Below are 21,451 nucleotides of genomic sequence, written 5' to 3' on the forward strand. Positions count from 1 at the left end.
ACAGCAGAAGAGATGGATATATCTGAGTGAGAGAAAAGGGCCAGAGAAAAGACAAACCTCTTACAGGCCATATGCCCAAAGAACTACTTCCTCCAATTAATTATTACTTCCAAGTACTTCCTTTAGCTGTCAATAGATTAATTTAGTGAAGAAGCCAGAACCCTTATGATTTAATGGCTTCCCAAAAGTCCCAAATCCAAGCACCTGAGCCGTTGGGAGACATTCCAGATCGAAACAGAAATAACTTCATTAACTGAAAATGAGCTACACCACATTTGAGTAAATCAGTGATTTTTTATGAATCAGTGATATTTATTATCAATGAAAGTAAAATCATTGATAAAAAATGTGATGATGTTTATATATAATTTTTTGTTATACATATATTTAAAAATATATCTATGAAACATCTAGCTAGACTTCTGGTAGGCATTAAAATGTGTATGTATGCATATTAATTTGTGTAGTCTAAATTTTAATAAGTAAAATAAAAATTCAGAAATTTATTCTTATAATTTTTCTTAGGTGCTTAGTATGCACTATAATGAAAAAAATTTTCTTGGCAGTTATTAGTCTGATTACTTGAAATTTCTTTTTATTCTTAGCTAAATGCACACACACCACAAACAACTAGCATTTTCATGAGGAAAGCTAAAAACAATTTGTATAGAAATGGTCTCAAAAGAAAAAACTTAGAGAAGGATCATAGAGAGTTTGCTTAATAGAGTTGACTTGACAGAAAATTATTAATAATATTCAATTATATGAAGAATCAGAATGATTAAATTAGATATTTAGCTATTCTTGTGAAAACAAAAGAAATTTAATTCAACTGATGTATATGGAATATGAAGGTAAAAATAGATGATTGATTAAATGCATGATATGATAATACAATAATATATTTTCTAATGAAAGCAACATAAAAAATCTGCATTTGTTGACACAGATGTTTTGAAACTAAAGTATTTAGCATATAGTCACTAAGAAATAAATTTTCCTAATTTCCTTTTTTAAATGTCATCAATAACATAAATTTCAAGTTTTATGTGGAATAATAAGCTCAAAACATTATTGAAGTATTTTTCCATAGTGCTGAGAAAAATTTTTTAAATGTCACTTTATACTCTCAAGTACTTTACACAGAAAAAAGATTACATGTATAGATATGTTTGATATTATAAGAGACATGTTCATTTATTAATTTGCTATGATTTCTCTTTTTACAGTGGCCTTATGGCTTCAGCTCAAAACAATACACAAAACATTATATAAATTCTTCTGAGCATTTTTTCATCTATTGCTTTATGCCTTTCTTGTCGCGACCCCTTGCCCGCAAGGAAGACGCAACTCAGGAATCTTCTTTCAGCAGTTTATTCAGGCCCTTGATATTTTTTCTTCTCTTCTCGGATGCCCCTCCCAGCCTTAATAAAGCATCTCAAGCCCCAATGCAAAGCTGCCACATGGAGCTTTCTCATAGGGTGATAAGGGATTACGTGCCAACTCTCCAAAAAAGGAGTTGTTTATCACAGGCCACAGTGGAAGCCGGCGCCATCTTCTAATGGCGGCCACGGTCTATAGGAACGGCTCACCACACTTTCTGAACACAAATACTGTTGAAAAGTAGCTGTGTCCTATCAATCTGCCCATTCTTCACTCTCCTGGGATGCTAGAGTTTGAGTTTTTCTCTGAATTGGATATTCTTGTGAAATCTTTCAGAGTCACAGGCATGAAGAGTCTGGCAAATTTGGAACAGAATTGTTGCCTCATTCCATTTTTCTCCCTTAACAAATCAACATTATACAGAACTTCGCTACTACTCCTTTAAGAAGTCAAATTTGAGGATGTAAAAAGTCAGTAAAGATGGGGAATATTCATTCTGTCACTGTTACTATAGTTCTTCAGGCTACTGATGCAAACTGCTACAAATTGTGCTATTTTAACCCACACTTGAGAGAAACAAAAAACAATATTTGGCAGATGTTTAATTAATTATCCCTGACATTGTTCCTTGATGTCTCTTATTCCCTCTTTCTACAAATTTCCATCCCTGGTTGGAAATATTTTACTCACCATAGCAAAACAAAGTTATTGATGAAAATACCAGATAACTCAGGTGTGTGGCTGATGAGCTGAGATCATGGAAGGCAGGATATAAGGTGGAAAATGACTCCACTGAGAAAAAGTTCTTCCCATGGAACCCCAAAATATGGGGGTGAGGTGAAAAAATGGCTACCCATATTGGAGAGATTCCACTATGTCTGGCTCCCTGCTAAGAAACATACCATTTATTCCTTAAAACAATTGCACAACTAAGTTATTACCATTACATGGAAGAAAAAGCTAGAGATTAGGGAGGTGAGACACTTGCTCTGAGTCATCTTAATAAGTAGCAGAGCTCTAGTATCATTTGAGTTGTACTTGTACTTCCACTTGCAGAAGCCTGTCATTCTCATTAGAGCTAAATGCATTTCTTTCGCTTATCAATGCTTTTTCCTTGTAATTTTAAAGTCATTTGAAAATTCAGATTCTAAAATATTTAAATATCCTTTCTGTCCTTTAAAGTCTTTTTAAAAAATTTTTAAGTTGTCAATGGACCTTTATTTTATTTATTTATAGGAGGTGCTGAGTATTGAACCCAGTGTTTCACACATGTTAGGCAAGGGCTCTGTCACTTAGCCACAACCCCAGCCCCATCTTTTAAAGTCTTAATCTTGCATGTCTTTATGTTTTAAGATCACATGAACTATAGGAATATCTAAAATTATCCCAGTTGAATATCACACAGTTCACATGTATTTTCCTATAGTCAGAATTTATTATCACTCTTCATTATTGTTCATTATTTTTGCTGCCTATGGTTTTCATAGAATCAATATGAAGCAGGCCATGGGGTCAGATAAGATAAACTTTGGACACTACACTCCCTATTCGTCATACTTTATTCTTATTTGGAGTAATGCTGTTCTCTCTCTTAAGTACACCCATTTCCCAAAACCATACACAATGCCATCCCAAAACTCTGCAATATTTTTTCTCTCCTGTATCATCCAATACAGGAGATTACAAGAGAAGCCTATTGGAGCTCTAGCTCATGTCTCTCATACAACTTCAGAAGATGAGGGGAAGGTGCAAACAGAGAATATAAGAAGCAGATAGTCCAAGGTTTAACACTACCTTGGTTCTGTGTTCACAACAAATATGGAATATTACCCAAATATAAAGATTACTTTTTCCTCATTTAAACACACAAAATCAATTCTTTCCTCTTGTTAATCATGTTATCCTAAAAATTCAGTCTTCTTATGGGGACAATAAAGGAAGTTTTAATTAAGGATGCATTTCATAGAATGTTAATGTTTTAGTTTAGATCTAAAGATATTCCTTCAAAATCTTGTGTTTTGAAAGCACCATCTCCAATGAAGCAATGCAGTTCAGAGGTGGAGTTTTTAGGCAATTATAAGACCTATATAACCTCATGGGTGGATTAATCAATTTGATAGATCAATAATTTGAATGGACTACAGGGTGATCAATGTATGTAGAATGGATGTGACTAGAGTAAGAAGGTCACTGGGGCATGACTTTGGGGATTATATCTTGTTCCTGGCTCAGCTCTCTCTCCACTTCTCTGCTGCCAAGATCTGAGCTTTCCTCCACCAGGTCCTTCTGCCCTGATGTTCTGCTCCACTTCAGGCCAAAGCAATGGTCTTGGTCCACCACTAACGAGACTTCGGAAACCATGAACCCAAATAAGTTTTTCTTCTTTGAAAATTTTCTTGTCATGTATTTTGGTTACAGAGATAAAAAGCTGAGTGTTAATCCATAGCTAAATTACTTAACCCAGATAAAACAATCCTATAAATGAAAGGTGAAGTATTTAGATTCCATTTACAAAAGAGAAAAACCAACATGAATGTGGTAGTTAATGCTCCCATGAGGTTATTATTCCATGTTTCTTATGAGGTACAGGTGCTTTAATTGCTCTAAGTTTTAATGTTATATTCAGAGAGGCTAAAGATTTACACAAGGCCATGATGAAAAGAGAAAGAGAAAACTGTATTAACTTCCAGTTGCCTTCTTTGTCTTTGAGTAGCTCTGCCTCTTATCTCTGTGTTCTGACTTTAGGTAGAACATAAATAACACCCTGTTGATATTATCTATAATTAAAAATTTAGTGAACACTTACTATATTCAAAGTGCTTTGAGGAATGAAAAGAACTATAATTAATTCAAAATAACAAAATTTATTTAATTTTTTTTCTTTTGTGTGGGTAGTGAGAAATCATTTTTCCTCACTGAGGAATATTAATAGAGACAAGCCTAATTTTCAAGTATGAATGTACTGTATTGTAGGAACATAAATTCTTGATTTCCATTGTCACAGTCAAGTTTAAAGGCAATTCTAACCACAGCTGGATCTCCCCTTGTTCCTACCCACCCTATGCCACACCCAGTCTGTGGGCTTCAGAGAGAGATTATCTCAACTCTGCCTCATTTTTTTTTTTCCTTCAGTATTGGGGGCTGAATCCAGGAGGGTTCTACAGCTAGGCTATATCCATGGTCCTTTTATTTTTTATTTTTATTAAAAAAAAAAAACAGAAATTGAACTCAGGGGCTCTTAACCAGTGAGCTATAGCCCAAGCCTCTTTTATTTTATATTTTAAGACAGGATCTGCTAAATTGCTCAGGGCCTCCCTACATTGCTGATGTGATCCTCTTATCTCAACCTCCTGAGCTGCATAGGACTACAGGCAAGCACCACTGTGCCCAGCTATTTTTAATTTTGAGACAGAGTCTCACTAAGTTATTCAGTTTGGCCACAAACTTGTCATCCTCCTTCTCAACTTCCTGTTGGGATTATAGGGTATGCCATTGTGCTCTGCTTCAGCTGCTTCTTAAGAGTGAACTCAGAGTTTCAGATCATCTATCTACAAAATTTACATAAAATTTAACTTACCCACTTGTTATTATTAAATGACATGTTAGTTCTTAACCAACCATAAAATGTCATACAAGGGTGTGAAATTTTGCTGTTATAAGAAGCACGAATGACCCCAAATAATTTGTTCTTTGGTCTGCTAATGGGACCTAAAATATTTTTTACCTCTTTAATTTAATGCACTGGGTCTTGAGGAGGTTCCTGTTGAAGTATGAAATGTCATATTAAACAATACATTGAATAATTGACATCATAATCTATCAAGGTACCTGGATGTGATGTGTCATAGTGGAAAGCATATGTTATTGTCAATAATAAAATGAAACAATAAAAAGCAATAAAAAAGACAGTAGAATGAATCAGACATAACTTTGCTATGTTCTTATATGAATACATCACCTGTGAAACTCCATATCATGTACTACCAAAAGAATGGGATTCTAATTAGAACAAGTTATACTCCATGTATGTATAATATGTCAAAATACACTCTACTATCAGGTACATCTAAAAAGAACAAATTTTAGAAAAAGACAAAGCTACTGATGCATGCAACATCATAAATGAATTTAACCAATATGCGGAATGAAAAAAAACATCCAAGAGGTACAAAACAAAGGTCATAGTATGAGATTTTGTTTTTATGGTATATGTACACCTAGAAGAGGCATAACTTGGAAGGGTACAAAGCAACTTTCTGGGCTAATAAAAATGTTCTATGTCTCCAAAGTGAGATGTTACACTAACTCATGGATTTTTCAAAACTGATATAAATGCACTTAAAAATGAACGTTTCACTATATAAGTTGTATTTTCATTTAAAATATCATCTAATGTTTTTGTTATTTTAAATTGTTGCATTTTATTAACGTAGGCTGAATTATTCACAGTTGAAAATATATACGTAGTTTAGAATTTGCTAAAAAGAAGAGGGGTTGATAGTGATAAAGTGGATAGACATATAGATGGGATAAGATCAACCATGTACTGAAAAATTTCGCAGTTGAGTCATATTCATATGGGAGTCCTTTATTCTCTCTACCTTAGTATGGGTTTGAATATTTTCCGTAGTAAAAAGTTGGAAAGAGAGGAATTATCTAAGTTCATGTCTTCATTTACAAAAGGGGAAACTGGAGATAGGAAAGCATAATTTCTCAAAGCCAGGCAGTCAATCAGTTTCCAAGTCCAGCCTTCTTTCTCTGATCCCAAGGAAGCAAAATACAAACTACTGCATTACAAAGGCTACTTTTTTAAAAAAAGGTATACTAAGAGTGAAGGAGTTCAAGCAATAAATCTCTTTCTTTTACAAACATATATGTATGTGTGTATGTACTTTTCTATATGTTTAATACATAATTATTTAATTCTTTTCCCTCCTGGTTTCAAAAGGTTGTATTTGGTCTAAGGATATCTAAAATGTCTTTACTTAAATTTTAAATAAAACTTAAACTTCATTTTACACAACATTTAGAACCTAAATGAGTATGAGAGTCAGAGAAAACATTTTTTCCTATAAAATAAAAACAAAACAAAAATTTAAAATGCAGCAAAAACTTGTTTTTCCTCCTAGTACTGTTCAGAATCCAGGCAAAGAAAGCAAAGGCTTTCTGCTGGAGGGAGGAGCTTGGTTCTCCATTCCGGTGGGATCCGGGAACAGCTGTTCTCTACTCAGCTCTGAAAGAGGTGAAAATGTATTAACCTATGCAAAGATTGTCTTGAAGCTCGCGCTTTTACGTCTTTTTGTCTGAGTGTGTACGTGTGTGTGCTGGGGACTGGAGAGGGGGCTGTCAGCTCCGAGTGCAACCAGAACCAGAAGTCAGAAAGGTGAGTGGTGTGCAGAATCTGCCTTTCAAAAATTGGATATGATGTTCCCGGAGGGTAAAACCACACCTGATTTATCTCCTAGACCATGTACTTGGGTCTAGAAATAATGTCCCATTTCGAAGAGAGAATGTCTTATGATCGCTTGTTTTCGACGGCTGGGGAATATTTATTTCTTGCTCTACAGATGGGAAAAAAAAAAAAAAAATCAGCGTCTGGCATCCGCTGATTGGTGGAAAAGAAAATGGTGATAGTGGGGTGGGAAGAGGATCTGCCCAGCCTCCTGGACCTGTAACTCTTCCGTAGTCGTCTTCTTTCCATCCGCGGGACCCTTTCGGGCTCTTGCCAGATTAAGAGCAAATGAAAATCTTGGGGATGTTTGAACAAAAGCGACCCTTAAAATTGTGTCTTAGACCATATCGATCTCAATGATGCCAGGAACGTGCTCCTGATGGACTGGTTGTGAGCACCCTTGCCAAAGCCGCCTGACTCCCTCAGCTTCTTCCCAAGAGCTAGACACTGTTTTTGGTGGTGACTCTGATGCGAGGGTCCCCAAGAGGAACCAAAGGAAAGCCCAAGACAGGGAAGCAGGTGGTGGGGAAGCGGGGGAGACTGGAGCCCAAGCGTAATTGTACCCGATAACCCCTAGAGCCCCCGTGACCCTGAACTCGAGGTGAAGCGCGGAGCAGTCCACCTATGCGCCGCCCGGACCTTAAGGGGGGGCTGCAGTTGGAGGTGCAACCTGCTCCCCCACCCCCATCCCCATCTCCATCCAAGAAAAGGAGCGAAGCGCACGCGGCAGCGAAAGCAGCGAGCGCGGGGAGAGGGGCGGGGAGAGGCGCTGACAAATCAGCTGTGGAGGCGGTGAGCCGCGGGGAAGGAGGAGGAAGAGGACTAGGGGAGGTAGACCGAGACCACGAGAAGGGGGCCGGAGCTAGTGGGCTAGCGACCCAGCGCGGCGACGTGGAGTGAGGTGCGTGCTGGCTTTAGAGAGCCCTGGGGGACCCAGCCCCGCCTTTTCCATCCTCTGCTCTCTCTGCCGCCTTCCCTTTCGACCCTCTGTATCTTTTTCTCTGATCCTCCTGTGTGGGGGGACGGGGAGTGGCAATTCGACGACAGGTTCGCGGGTTTGCCTCCCACGCCCCCACTCTCTAGTCCCTGTGTTGTGCTGACAGCAGCCTCCACTGAAGACCATCCTCTCTCCTGGTGCCGCCTCCGCCCTTCCTACGGGCTCCTTTTCCTTCCTCTACCTATTTAAATAACATTTGGAAATTGTTTCGATTTAAAAAGAAAAAAAAAAAAAAAGGAGGAGGAATTGGAGTTCTGGAGACGCAGAGGGACACAGGTGAGTACCTGTAGATACAACCCCCCAGCTTTGGAAATCCTGGGGCGGCGGGGGGCGGGGGGACTGGTAGTAGGGGAGTCACCGTGGACTCCTGGGAGGTGGTTTGGTGCAGCGTTGGCGACCAGCTGCGTCGGGTCTTTGGGTACTTGTGGGTTAGTGAGCTTGAGGAAAGTAAATTGACCCGGGTTTCCTCCTGCTTCCTACACTCCCAGCTTCTCCTTCCCAGAGGTTGAGGGGTCAGGTTGCTCCTCCGGAATATGCTTTTGCTTGCGGAAACGCTAGAATGATGGATGCGTGAACATTCAACTTTTATTGCTCTTATCACATCCCGCTCCCCCTCCCGCAGCCCGCTTACTCAGTTTTCTCTGGAAAGTGAGGAAGCTGCGTTTGGTAAATAATTAAATGGAAGTGCAGCGAAGACAAGTCAACAGGTGGTGAGGGGTTCACAAGTGCGAGGCTCAAGGTCAGATACCACGTTCTAGCTGAGAAGATGCTCTCTGGGTTGGTGGCACTAGACTGGAGTCTGCCCTTAGGATGGAGAGGACCTGTTCTGAGTAGATAGCCAAGGGCGGATGGTCTGCAGGATTAAAACCAGCGTTTTTGGGTTAGCTGTTAACATAAGGTTCAGCCACATCTGGAGTGGGTAGTTAGTTCTCTTCCCTCCCTCTCCTGGATCAACCTATAAGCCCTTGCTTGGATTCATTTTAAGGATTCCCCTGACCCCAAGCCTCCAGCTCCCTTTCTTCTAAGCATGCTTCTAACTTTACTATTACCTTTTGGACCCTGGGAAGTTGAAAGAGAGGGTCTATCTTTTCAAGCAACTCCACTTCTGAAATGCAGGAAGAACAACTCAGATAATTCATCCTAATCTATGTTTAGGTGACTAGACTTTTACTAGCCAATGTGGATGGGAGATGCTAATTTTTTAATACAAAAGCTAAAAAGACTGGTCTGTCCCATGGGTGAAATGGGGGTACTTTAAAGTCTCTCAGTCTTGAGGATTTCTACTGTTGTTCTTTAGTGTTTTTTTTTTGTTGTTGTTGTTGTTTGTTTGTTTGTTTTTTTAATCTTGGATGTTTTACTCTTGGTTGTTTTTGTCCAGATGTTCTCATTGGAAGTGTATTTTGTGTTCTCCAGGGTAGTGTGAAGGAAATCTTTAGCCATGGATGTATTCATGAAAGGACTTTCAAAGGCCAAGGAGGGAGTTGTGGCAGCTGCTGAAAAAACCAAACAGGGTGTGGCAGAAGCAGCAGGAAAGACAAAAGAGGGTGTTCTCTATGTAGGTATGTAAACCCCAAATGTCATTTCATCTCTATTCATGACTGAAGGCTCAGAATGATTGATACTCTAAATGCTGGTGCTTCTTGCTTGATTCATTTTCGCGTGATCACTTCTCAAGAGGATGGTATGAGTCATAGCTGTCCATAGGTAGGTGAATGCAAATGGGTGTGTTTTAGCAAATAGTAAAAGATAAGGCTAATGTTTTGTATTTCCAGAATCATTTTGCTAGAAAACTAGGATTTTTATTTCTTCCTAAATGAAGATGAGCAATTAAGGTAGAGGATGAGCATATGGGGTGGTATAGAAGGCATGGATGCTACTTCTAGGTTTATGGAATTAAAGAAAGCATGGTGTCAATCCACGGTAAGCGAGCAAACATTTATAGCCTGAAACCATTTTGTGAATGCTTCTCATCAAAGTTTATAGCAGATCACTTTTACTTATTCTTCAAAGACTCTTTTTTTTAATTGACTGAAACTCTCCACAATTTTTTTCTTAAAATATACTTTCTTTACCTTAAGATATTTTCAGAAAATCTTAAAATGAGTGTGAACAAGAGGGAAAAGATTGATAAGTTAATTTCAGCTTATTTTTTGTGAAGTGTAATTATGTATTTTAAATGAAATTTGAAGTACAGAATTAGTGACATCCATGTAATTGCTATCTTTCTCTCTATCCTCAGTTTTTAGATGTTTTGCAATTTCAGGCTTGCAACTATTCTTTAATATCAATTACTCAGTAACTTTGTTCTCTAATGTTATTTTTTTTAGAATGCTAAGACTTACTCCCTTAGTTTGTAATAAACACAGAAACTATTGCATATTGATGTAATGTATTGCTTTTTTTCAGATAATGAATAGATCTTGTCATTTAGAACACTTATGTGTTTTCATTATTAACTATGAGTTCGGGAAAATAAAATGTTTTTATTTTTCAGAGATTAATTCTCTTATTTGCTGTTAAGTGATTGTATAATATTGTAATATGTTAATGTGTTCAATGCTATTGTAATATCTAACACATAGTATATCTTACAAATTATTTATTGGTTATGTTCTGAAATCCAATTAAAAGTTGAACATGTATATAGGACTTAGGATGAAAAATGACCAACTGAAAACATGAGAACATGGTCCAGGTTTTGGTGAATATTTCTGGTAACAGATCATATAGTAATTATTTTGGCCTTAAGATCCCAGTCTCAACTACTCAACTTTGCTATTGAAGTGAAAGCAACCATAGATGATAATTAAGTATGTCTGTGTTTCAAAAAAAAACTTTACCTAAGAGGATAGTAGACTGAAATTGACCATTGGCCCATAGTTGGACTACTCATAAAGTGGAGAGAACACAGACTTGATGTTATCTGTGTAAGTTTTATATCACTTCTTACCTTTAGTGTCTTGGTGAAGGTACTTAATTTTTCTGAGTATTACTTCCCTCATTTGTAAAAATATGATCTAGAAAAACACAACTACCTTGTGGAATCTTTGTGAGAATGGCATAATAAAACAGAACATATGAGTAATTGAGCACATTCTCAGTTATAAGAACTATGGTTATTACAATCAGATCAATTTTCCAAGAGAGCAATTACTTTGCCAATATGATTTATTCTTATCTTTTCATCCTTTGTTACAAAAATCATTGCTAATAACAAGTTTGAAAGACTAGAAGTGATCAAAGAAAAATGTATAATTTCACTTTTGTCTGAAGAAGTTTGGAAGAAGCCTCAATAGTAATCTCATTCCTTTTTTAAAATACATATTTGAAAACTACCTTTTACATGATTGAAGAACTATCATAACAATCAGTGTTATTTTTATGTATTTTTTCCTCCATTGGTGAAATCTGTGTACAGAAATTTTCAATCAGCCTACTTCAGTTTAGTAGATACAAATCTCCTCAATCACACGACTCACAAATTGTAAACTGGGATTCAAAAATCAAAAGCAGAAAACTTTAATTATCTTTATATAATATAAAGGATTGTAAAAATAAATGCAAGAAAATGATGATCTTCACAATTCTTCTAGCTTCCTGCTCAACCAGCAATGTAGTCACCGGTGTGACTGATCTCAAATGCTCAAGTCACAGTATGCTTTCACCTCACAGGTTGAGAAAGTCAACACAGCATGTGCAAAAAATGTACAGTGGAGCTCTTGCAAATCCCAGGTGTTACTTGTGATCTTGTCTACCCTGCACCCCTGTGAGGTGGTGAGAGAGGTGAGATAGGGAAGGAGTGGGCTACCTTAGCTCAAAGAGGTCATCAGCTCTGCTAGCCCTTCAGCTTTGATATCTTGCTTCACATAGCCCCTTGGTACTTATTTTGTAGTATGTTTTATCAGTTAGAGATTGTCATGAGTTAAGGGTTAATAATCAATTAAATTAAATTACCAATGAACAATTATGACAGCAAAGAACAGATCATTGGCTTGGGGTGTGTGTGTGTGTGTGTGTGTGTGTGTGTGTGTGTGTGTATAAACTTCATAGGGATTCTTGTCTTTGATTCTAGGTGCATTCCACAATTTAACCAAGGGTCAAATTCTCAGGTACTGCCGAGGCAGAGAGGGAAAACCAGATCAGCCATTAAACTTTTCCACAAGTATTTATTTACTTTTTAAAATGTGGAGTGCAGGGTGTGAGGGTGAGGGATAGAGATGAGAGACATTCTTTTAAATACGAGGTGTTCTTATTGTGCATTGCCCAGTATACACAGATTACAGTTAACACAAAATCACACCTGTCCCCTAACAGCGCAATTTAAATTTCTATTATCACAGTGCATAAATTGAGAGTAACTGCACAAGGCATAAACTTTACTGCTAGCTCTTCAGTCCCCATATCATTACATAAATAACAGAATTGCATTATACTCAACAACTAAACTACATCACCTTTAAAGTTTGTCAGTGATTTGTCACTTTGCATTTGTCATGCTGTTCATGCAGAAGCAACACCTGTAGTTGTATAGCCTCCTTGTCTTCTAGTGATCAATCCATGTGATATTTCACAGAAGTGCACAATAGGCACAGCAAAGAGGCCCACAAAGATGAAACAAATATGTGAAGTAGAAAATGCTGGAAGTAAAATTTGAATCAAACACATGTTGATTTATTGAAGAAATAGCTGATCACAGGAATATGGTTACTAGTATAGTTCAGAGACTCTAGGTATGCTGTCAAGAAGACTCTGAAAGTAAAGTATATCAACATTAGGGAGGAGGGGCTGGATTGGTTGGAGTGTTATCAGAGAAAGTAATGTCACAAAACACTTTAACTTTAAGAAACTATCAGGGAGATATTATCATATCAAAAGTGCAAAGGATAACATTGTGGAAATTGATCTAAACTTAGAAAGACTATGATGGTTCTTTAAAACATAAAAAGATGGGGCTGTGGATGTGGCTCAAGCGGTAGCGCACTCACCTGGCATGCGTGCAGCCCAGGTGCGGCCCAGGTGCAGCCCAGGTTAGATCCTCAGCACCACATACAAACAAAGATGTTGTGTCCGCCGAAAACTAAAAAATAAATATTAAAAAATTCTCTCTCTCTCTCTCTCTTAAAAAAAAACAAAACATAAAAAGGTGCCCAAATAGAAAGTTATGCAATGATAAAGCAAACACTGTTTTAAACTTATTTTTTTAAAAACTGGGAATTGAACCTGGGGGTATTTTATCACTGAATTACATCTCTGGCCTTTTTTATTTTTTATTTATGAGACAGGGTCTTGCTAAGTTATTTAAGGCCTCACTAAATTGCTGAGGCTGGTCTCAAACTTGTGATCCTTCTGCCCCAGCCTCTGTAGTTGCTGGGATTATAGGAATGTGCCAACATGCCCAACTTAAACTACTTTTGATAAAATTTTTATGAAGCAATAAAACACTTTCATTGTTAATATTTTGAATTATAGTATACTAAATAAATAGCATTTTGAGAGTAAGTTAAATTGATTTTAACATTTTTCATTTCTTTATGTATTTATAAATAAGATTGAATTATCTTATTTCAACAATAAAGGTCATAAGACAATTAGGTTTTTCTACTGACTACTTGTAATTTTCCACTCATTAATTATTAAGATAACTTACACAGCTTTGGCTCAGTGCATCTCACAATGTCACAATACCATTTAAAAATGAACCTTGTCTGGAATGTTGTATTATATATAATGCTATAATATATACTTTGACATATTTAACAACCGTACATCTTCATTTTTATGACATTTACAATTTGGTGCTTTGTCCTCTGCTTTAAACTGCAAATCCCTTTGCAAACATTATTTATGAAGAATAATAGTTATCACTTACTAAGTATTTGCTATATACTAAACATGCCTTAAGAACATCATATGAATTATTTCCTTTTATCATCTTGTAGACCAGTAATGTGTATTTGCCTATTTTGAGGTGATATGAGTATTCAAACCCAGACATTCTGAATCCAAAGACTACATGCTTAACTATAAAGCTTTAGTTTATGTTTTATTTGTGTTGGAGAGGGGTCTTTACATTGATATTGAAAATTCTTATGTATACTTATTTTATTAAATCTGGAAAGTTCCATTGGCTATTTTTATATCTTATAAAATAGCCAAGGTTCAATAGGTTCAGATATGATGCATGCACAGTTCACTTAATGCCATTTTTATATGTTCAAACATATTCAATAAATATTTCCAGTATGATCTTATGTATTTATTTAGATCATCTTATCAATCATATTATTAGATCATGAAAATCTTCTAAATTTTAAATAAATTTGGATCTAGAAACAACCTCAGATAAACATTTTTCAAAGTTTGATTCATGAATTATGAGCAAGAGATTATGAAGATTATTAAAAATTTAAATATCTGTACAATGTATTTTCTTACCATTTGGACTCTGACTTGATGGTCAGCATTTTAAAACCAGCACAACCACTAAGTAATCATATTCTGTCCCCATGGTTTTAAAAACCTTTTTATTTTGAGAATAGTTGATTAATTTATTTATTAAATTTGCTGAAAAGGAAACTGAGGCTCCCTTACAATTTTCTGGTTTGTTTTAAAAAGCATTGCTAGTTATTTAGTTATTTCTTGTATGCTCAGGAAGGGTTTTACAAAATTTAGTGCATTTTTAAATGAAGCTTAATAATTATCTTAATGTTCACATATGAGTTTAAATCCTTTTCAGCTTTTATGTCCTCATTTCCTTATTTTCTAGGTCTTGATAGAGCGACATTATTTGAGGTTTAGAATAGCTTTTAAATGAATCTCAATCTATTTGCTATTTTCTTTTAGTCCAAAAAAAAAAAAACCTTTTAGTCCCAAAAAAATGGTGTCAACTATACTGAAAATTCAACCTCAGAGAGGTTATGAATGAAATAATTAAGAAACATAGTTTGAATAATGCATGTAATAACTATTTGTTTGTAAATTTAGTAATGGTCAAGGTTTGAAGGAAATTCTTATCTAACATAGGAACAAAGGTTGAATGTGCTTGTAGCTTGTTAGTACGTAACACTGGGCAAAGCACTGTGGTTTTTTAATTTCCTCAGGTATGAAATGGGAAAAATGCACTTCTATTACATGAATATCATAAAGATTAAATGAGATTTAATAAGCCTTTTACATAATAGCTGCTAGACAAATGTTACCACCTTCTTTTGCCTTCCATCTGTGTTTCTGGGATATCTCATCTATTGGGCTGTGCTTTTGTGACTTCAACAGTTCTGAATCTAAAATCTTTTTCTCACTAACTCCAGTGTTATCTCACTTTTTGTCTTTCTGTATGTGGAACTGTGAAGTGGGAAGCAAGGGAATAAAAGGTCATTTCATGCCCAAGTCTTTTCTTTCATTTTTAAAATTAAGTGTATTTTATTAACTGATATAGAAAAACACAAAATTGTTTATATTAATAGAGTACCATGTGATGTTTTGATATATATATATATATATATATATATATATATATATATATATATATATATATATATGGTAATCAACTTAAACATATCCATCTCAAACATTTATTATTTCTTTATGGTGAAAACGTCCAAAAATCTCTTCCTCTGGCTTTTTGAGATATATAGCGCACAGTTGCTCTCTGTAATCATTGTGGAGGATGACCCCAGAACTTCCTACTGCTGTATAACTGCAACTTAGGGTCCACTGATCAACCTCTCCCTACCTCACCTCCCTCCTGTTAGCTTTGTTTTCTTCTATCTGTGGTAGTGATTACTCAATCTCCTCCAGTTTCCTTTTGTTTTTATTTTTGGTATCCTCAAAAATATCTTGACACATGGACTTCTGAAGATTGAGATTTTTAAATTTGGTTGTAATTAAAATAGGCTAACTAGTCATCTAAAGATGGTTTGAGACTTATGTTTTGAATTCATTTGTTTTATAGGTTCCAAAACCAAGGAGGGAGTGGTTCATGGTGTGACAACAGGTAAGCTCTCAGAGGCTTATATCCAGGGATAACATTCAAAATATTGGGTAACCAATAGGGCATTAGAATTGATTATTTAGAATGTAATTGTAAACAACTGCTGTGCCTATAGAGGAGCATTCTAAGGGAGTATTAGCCTAATTTAAACTTACTTATTTATGAATGTTTTAATTATATATATTCATGAAAAACAAGAAAGACATATATTTAATTGCCAAGAATTGCTAAGACTTTGCATTGACCTGCTCTGTTTAGTCTATGGTCATTGGGCATTCAGGTATTCCAACCAAAAATCAGCAAACTGCTAGCATTAACAAAATGTGAAGGTTATTATTTGTCAAAATATTAACATAAAATTTTAAGTCCAATAAAATATTCTGGCCATAAATTATGCTGATTATAGTATTTCTTTTATGATTCAGAATACATTATAGAAAATGCCCTTGAGGTGATTATAAATTGTTTACTATATTTATCTCTACTTGACCCAATTGTGTCAATAATTTGAATAAGTCTATAAGAAGATTTATAATTAAAAAGTGAAAATGATGGTCATGATGAGCATCAGGAGGATGACGGTAATAATGATAGCAATAGAAAAATCAAAGGTGAATAAAAATTTAACAAATTATCCTATAGACTCACTGCCATTGTTCCATGTTGTGATGACTCCCTTTCCTGACAGGTGTGCTGAGATGAGATACCATCAGAAACATGAATCATATCACCAGAAAGCCTTAAATATAATAGTGCCTCACCAAAATAACATGTTTTGTGTCACTAAATTATAAAATGGAGATGGGGAAAATGAAACAGGAATCTTAAATCAGTTGTTGGTTACGACTTCAAACACTAGAGTCAATCTCTTGGGTTCAAATTTCGGCTTATACACACCAGCTGTGTGATGTTCTGCATGATTCTTAACCTCTGTGTGATTTAATTTACTCATCCGTAAAAGAATTAAGTGAATCGATATACACAAAACATTAGAAAACTGAAAGCAAATAGTATGTACTATACAGGTATCATTTCTTTCTAGTAGACCTTTCTTAAGCAACAATTTTATAGCATGTGAATAAAAGCATCTCATATGTCTTTTTTTGGAGGGGGTGATGGGCTACTGGGGATTGAACCAAGAGGAACTTTACCACTGAGCTACAACTCCAGCCCTTTTTATTTTTTATTTTGAGACAGCATCTCAGTAAGTTGCTTAGGGTTTTTCTAATTTGCTAAGGTTGGCCTCTAAATTTCGATCCTCCTGTTCAGCCTCTCCAGCCACTGGGATTACAGGCGTGGGCCACCACCCCCAGCTCATATGCCTTTTGAATTTATATTTTTTATAAAACTGAAACTACAAAATAAAACAGAACTCTTTATGACAACTGATTCTATTAAAAGCTAATTATGCATCTTTTGTTTAGTCTGTTGTAATTCAATATATAATGCAGAAAACTAGGCAAGTAAAGGCACTGCATTGATTACCTTCCTGGGGCCTTCTGTAAATATTATTAATCTTGATTTTTGTAACAACTGGATAGCAGGCAGGAGGAGGCTATACTATCTGAAGGCAGCCAACCTAGATTAATGGTGTTCCATTATGACAGTTGAGGGTGAATCATGTGGTTTAGAAAGAAGACAGCAAGTCCCAATATTTCCATCTGCTGAAAATCACAGAAGCCTACTAATACTTACTGATTTCTAAAGGAAACTATGAAGATGAGCTACAAGGATTAACTGTTGACAAGTTTGGAAAGTTTTAGTCTTTCCAGAATGTAATTATGAGTGTGTGTGTGTGTGTGTGTGTGTGTGCGAGAGAGAGAGAGAGAGAGAGAGAGAGAGAGAGAGAGAGGCGCTCAACATTTTATAAAATATTATCTGAAGTAAAATAGCCCATGAGCTTATGTTTCTATGGTTTTGTAATGTTGTAAATTGTGTAATGTAATCCTTCCTTTACCATGTTAAAGAACAGGAAATGTTCTTTGGTAAAATAAATTTTCATAACATAGTTTAACCCAGGGTTTTTCAACCTTATTTGACTCTTGAAATTTTCTTTCAATAGTTATAGAGTCAAGAGAAACTAGTGTTTCACAGAAAACTATGGGAAAGGCCCTTAGGTAGCAAGGATATGGTGTTTTAGGCTTGGACAATAGTACAGTCACCATACCAGTTATTGACCCTGGAAGTAGCAGAATATAAAAAATGATGTCATAATTACTCTGACTCTGAGAAGGCGTTTCAAGTAAAAGTAGCTGCAATAAGTGCCACTCCTCTTCCACATCAGATAAACACACTAATTAATTTGTTATATTTACTATAAAACCCAAATTCCAGTTATGAGGATAAGTAAGTTTGTGATAATCACTTCAATGTATAAAGAGAGAACTGATTGCTTATTATACTTGGTCTAAAATGTTTATATAGGTACATCATAACTGTTAAATAAATGTTTTTCATTATTGTCTTTATTGAGGAAAGCAAGAAAATATTTTATAGTACGTACATTATCCAATACTGTTAGAAGAACACTTTCCCCAAGATTTAGCTCGTGAGTTGCTTGTGCAGAAATATAGATTTCAGTCAACTTATGCCAGGGGGTTTCTATCAATAAAATCTAAAGGAAGTAAATTCTCTAAGTATATAATTTCAAGGTTAAAAAAAAAGAAAGCTTCACCTTAAATCCTGGCATTTGGGCCTCAGAAAATTATATTTAAGTTGTCAACCAAAGCATAATGTTAAAGGAATATATGAGAATGTCTTAAATTGGACTAACTGAAACACATGTCTTTTATTTAATAGTTGTAGTTGGACACAATACCTTTATTTTATTTACTTATATGTGGTGCTGAGGATTGAACCCAGGGTCTCACATGTGCTAGGCAAGCGCTCTACTGCTGAGCCACAACCACAGCCCATGAAACACATGTCTTTGGAGAGATGCTTTAAAAATAAATTAGGATAGGCCAGGTGCAGTGCCTGTAATCCCAGTGACTTGGGAGGCTGAGACAAGAGTATCGCAAGCTTGAGTCCAGCCAGTCTCAACAGTTTAGGGAGGCCCTAAGCGACTGTCTCATAATGAAAAACATAAAGAGCTAGAATGTAACTCAATGGTAAAACACTCATAGGTTCAATCCCTAGCACTGAGAAACAACAACAACAACAACAAAAAAAAAAAAACCAGAAACACACACACCTCACATATATGTAGATTTTTTTTCATATAAGTATGGTATAAAGAAATGTTGAACACTAGATATTTTCTGAAGGTTTTGATTCTTAGCAACAGAAATTTATTACATCATAATAAAACATACCAAAACTCATTTTCAACATGATTTAATAATATTTCTCAGTAAATTGTTTTAAATTTTTTCCCCAAATCTAGAATTTGTATGCCAATTCAAACTAGAACTTCTTATTTTATAGTTTTGTTTAATGTCAAAGATTAGATTTACCTTATTCTAAAACTTGTTTCTGTATTTCCATTTTGGAATTTTAACTTAGCTAAACAAAATGTAAATTTAATGATTGAAATTAATGTAAACATTTAATATAGACACAATATTCCTTTTAGTGCATTCCAAATTATGTGTTGACTGTCTATGAAGGGATAATATAGCAAAAATAAAGCAGGATCCTTTAATTTGAAATATCTCACAATAGGGCAGGTGAAGGGGAGCTGATTAGTGGTTAATGGATAATTATAGTGCAAGGCAGAAGGAAGTTCAGTAGCAGAGTATGTCTAAAACTTTATGAGGTCATGTGTTGAGGAAAAAAGGTACTTTTTGGGAAAAGTTTTTTTTTTTTTTTTTTTTTTTAAATGGAATATGACATTTGAGCTAAGTTTCAGCAAAAACAATTGAGTCTGCTTAGTGAACAGGAATGGGATAAAGGCTTCAACCTAGACGGAGCTGTATGGATAAAAAAGGGAAAGACTGGCACATTGGGAAGGAGATAAATGAATTAAAAATATTATAGTATCTATTGGATGGGAGGAAAGTAATCCTTTGTGGTCCCAATTAGAAGTTCTTTTTTTTTTATCTTAAGATTAAATACCATTCATTAAATACAAGTCTACTGATTTGCATTTCTCTGGGTTCCTTTTGTTTTGGCATCTCAGTGAGTGGAGAAACAGTCTAAAAGACTCAAAGGGGAAATACTAAGGTCAAGGTCAGGAGAGATCCTCTTGGAATATTCAGTCCTAGAAAAATCTCTTCAGTTGTGTCTGTTATTGATATCTGAACATTCTGCCATTTGTAATGGAATTAATTTATTTGCTGTTAAAATAATAAAGCCTAGTGAAATTATAGTAACATACAAGGTTCATTTTACTGCGAAGTTTATATGTGTTAAAACAATATATTAAAGTTTATACATACGTAAAGGATTATCTACATACTGTAAAATTCATGGCTGGCAGAAAAACCGTGAGTCTGTAAAAAAAAATCAAAACCTATTTTTGTCTTGCTTTAAGATTTTATGACAAGAAAATGTTCGTCTTGAGCAAAACTTTCTATTCGTGTTCTTGGAAAAGAAAAGCAATGACAATTTAAACCATACAATTCACTATTTTTAAAGGATCCATATTCCAGGAATGTTAAAGACATAAAATTTCCAGGACAGTCTTTCACTGGCATTTGAATAGAATTTGGATTGTGGTTAGCAATGACTCTTCAAGAGGTATCAGCCATGACCTAGAAGGGAAGACAGTAGGTAATCTACAAAGTTCTAGCCTAAAAGGCAGATAGATACAGAGCAACATCAGCTGTGGACTCTTTTTGGCTTTAAGCTTTGTGATCCATGTCAGGCTTCCCCACACTACTTGGACCAAAGAGTCCTTACAAACCATGTTGGCTTCTATGACCTCAGTAGTCCATTTCAAAACAAATTGCATTGTCCATCTTGCTTAACTATTGGCCTCTCCAGCTAATGATGTCAGCTCTGCATGGTATAATAATCATGTGAATAACACTTAAGAGCTGATATAGTGTAACTCTTTGGGGTCACCATACTGAGGCTTATCTGGAGAAGTATAAAGCATGAAAAAATGGTCTTTTTATTTGTTTAGGAGAGTGCCTGAGGAAGAGTATCCCTCAAAAGCAAAGATTTCTTAAGTTTGGAGGGAAAAACAAAGGATAAGTTTGTGAGACAAAATGAAAGACAAACATGACATACATGTAGATGAGATGCAAGACCTAAGGCTTCGACAGAGGTTTGGATGAAGAGGAGCTGTTTCATTTTTCTACTGACCTTGGAAATATTAAAAAAGCAGAATCTCTTTCTTTGGTTAGTTTTTTTTTTTTTCAAAGAACCCTTTAGTTAATTGAAAAAAAAAAAAAAACCTTTTTTAAATTGGAGCTTTCTTTATGCAATCTTATGGAAATAATATGGAAATACCATTCAGTACTTAGATATAATTCTTGAATATCTTGGAGATTTTTTGATATGAAGTTAAAATCTCTACTTACAAATCCAATCTACACTATTAACACTGCCTTTTCTTAAGTTCTTATTTTATTTTATTTTACTAAGATAAACTGAGTGACAAATAAATCTGTTATCACACTCAAAGTCTAGCTCCTAAGTTCCCATTGAACTTATGGAAAATCAATTTTATTACTAAGAACCC

General features: G+C 35.4%; 1 protein-coding gene across 3 annotated transcripts in view; it reads left to right on the plus strand.

Moving 5' to 3' along the window:
* The first annotated feature begins 7,630 nt into the window (after window positions 1-7,630).
* Window positions 7,631-21,451, plus strand: part of Snca (synuclein alpha) — a 96,359-nt gene continuing 82,538 nt past the window's right edge. Inside the window, exons 1-3 of one of the 3 annotated variants that reach the window (XM_027926611.2) lie at window positions 7,631-7,736; window positions 9,246-9,391; window positions 15,784-15,825. In XM_027926611.2, the coding sequence (XP_027782412.1) occupies window positions 9,271-9,391; window positions 15,784-15,825 (163 nt within the window). In that variant the 5' untranslated portion in view covers window positions 7,631-7,736; window positions 9,246-9,270. Of the gene's footprint in view, window positions 7,737-7,834; window positions 8,109-8,814; window positions 8,988-9,245; window positions 9,392-15,783; window positions 15,826-21,451 lie in introns of those variants that run through there. The other 2 variants (XM_027926613.3, XM_027926614.3) reach the window with 2 other exon arrangements.

The sequence above is a fragment of the Marmota flaviventris genome, chromosome 7, assembly GCF_047511675.1.
Source record: "Marmota flaviventris isolate mMarFla1 chromosome 7, mMarFla1.hap1, whole genome shotgun sequence".
Classification (NCBI taxonomy): Eukaryota; Metazoa; Chordata; class Mammalia; order Rodentia; family Sciuridae; genus Marmota; species Marmota flaviventris.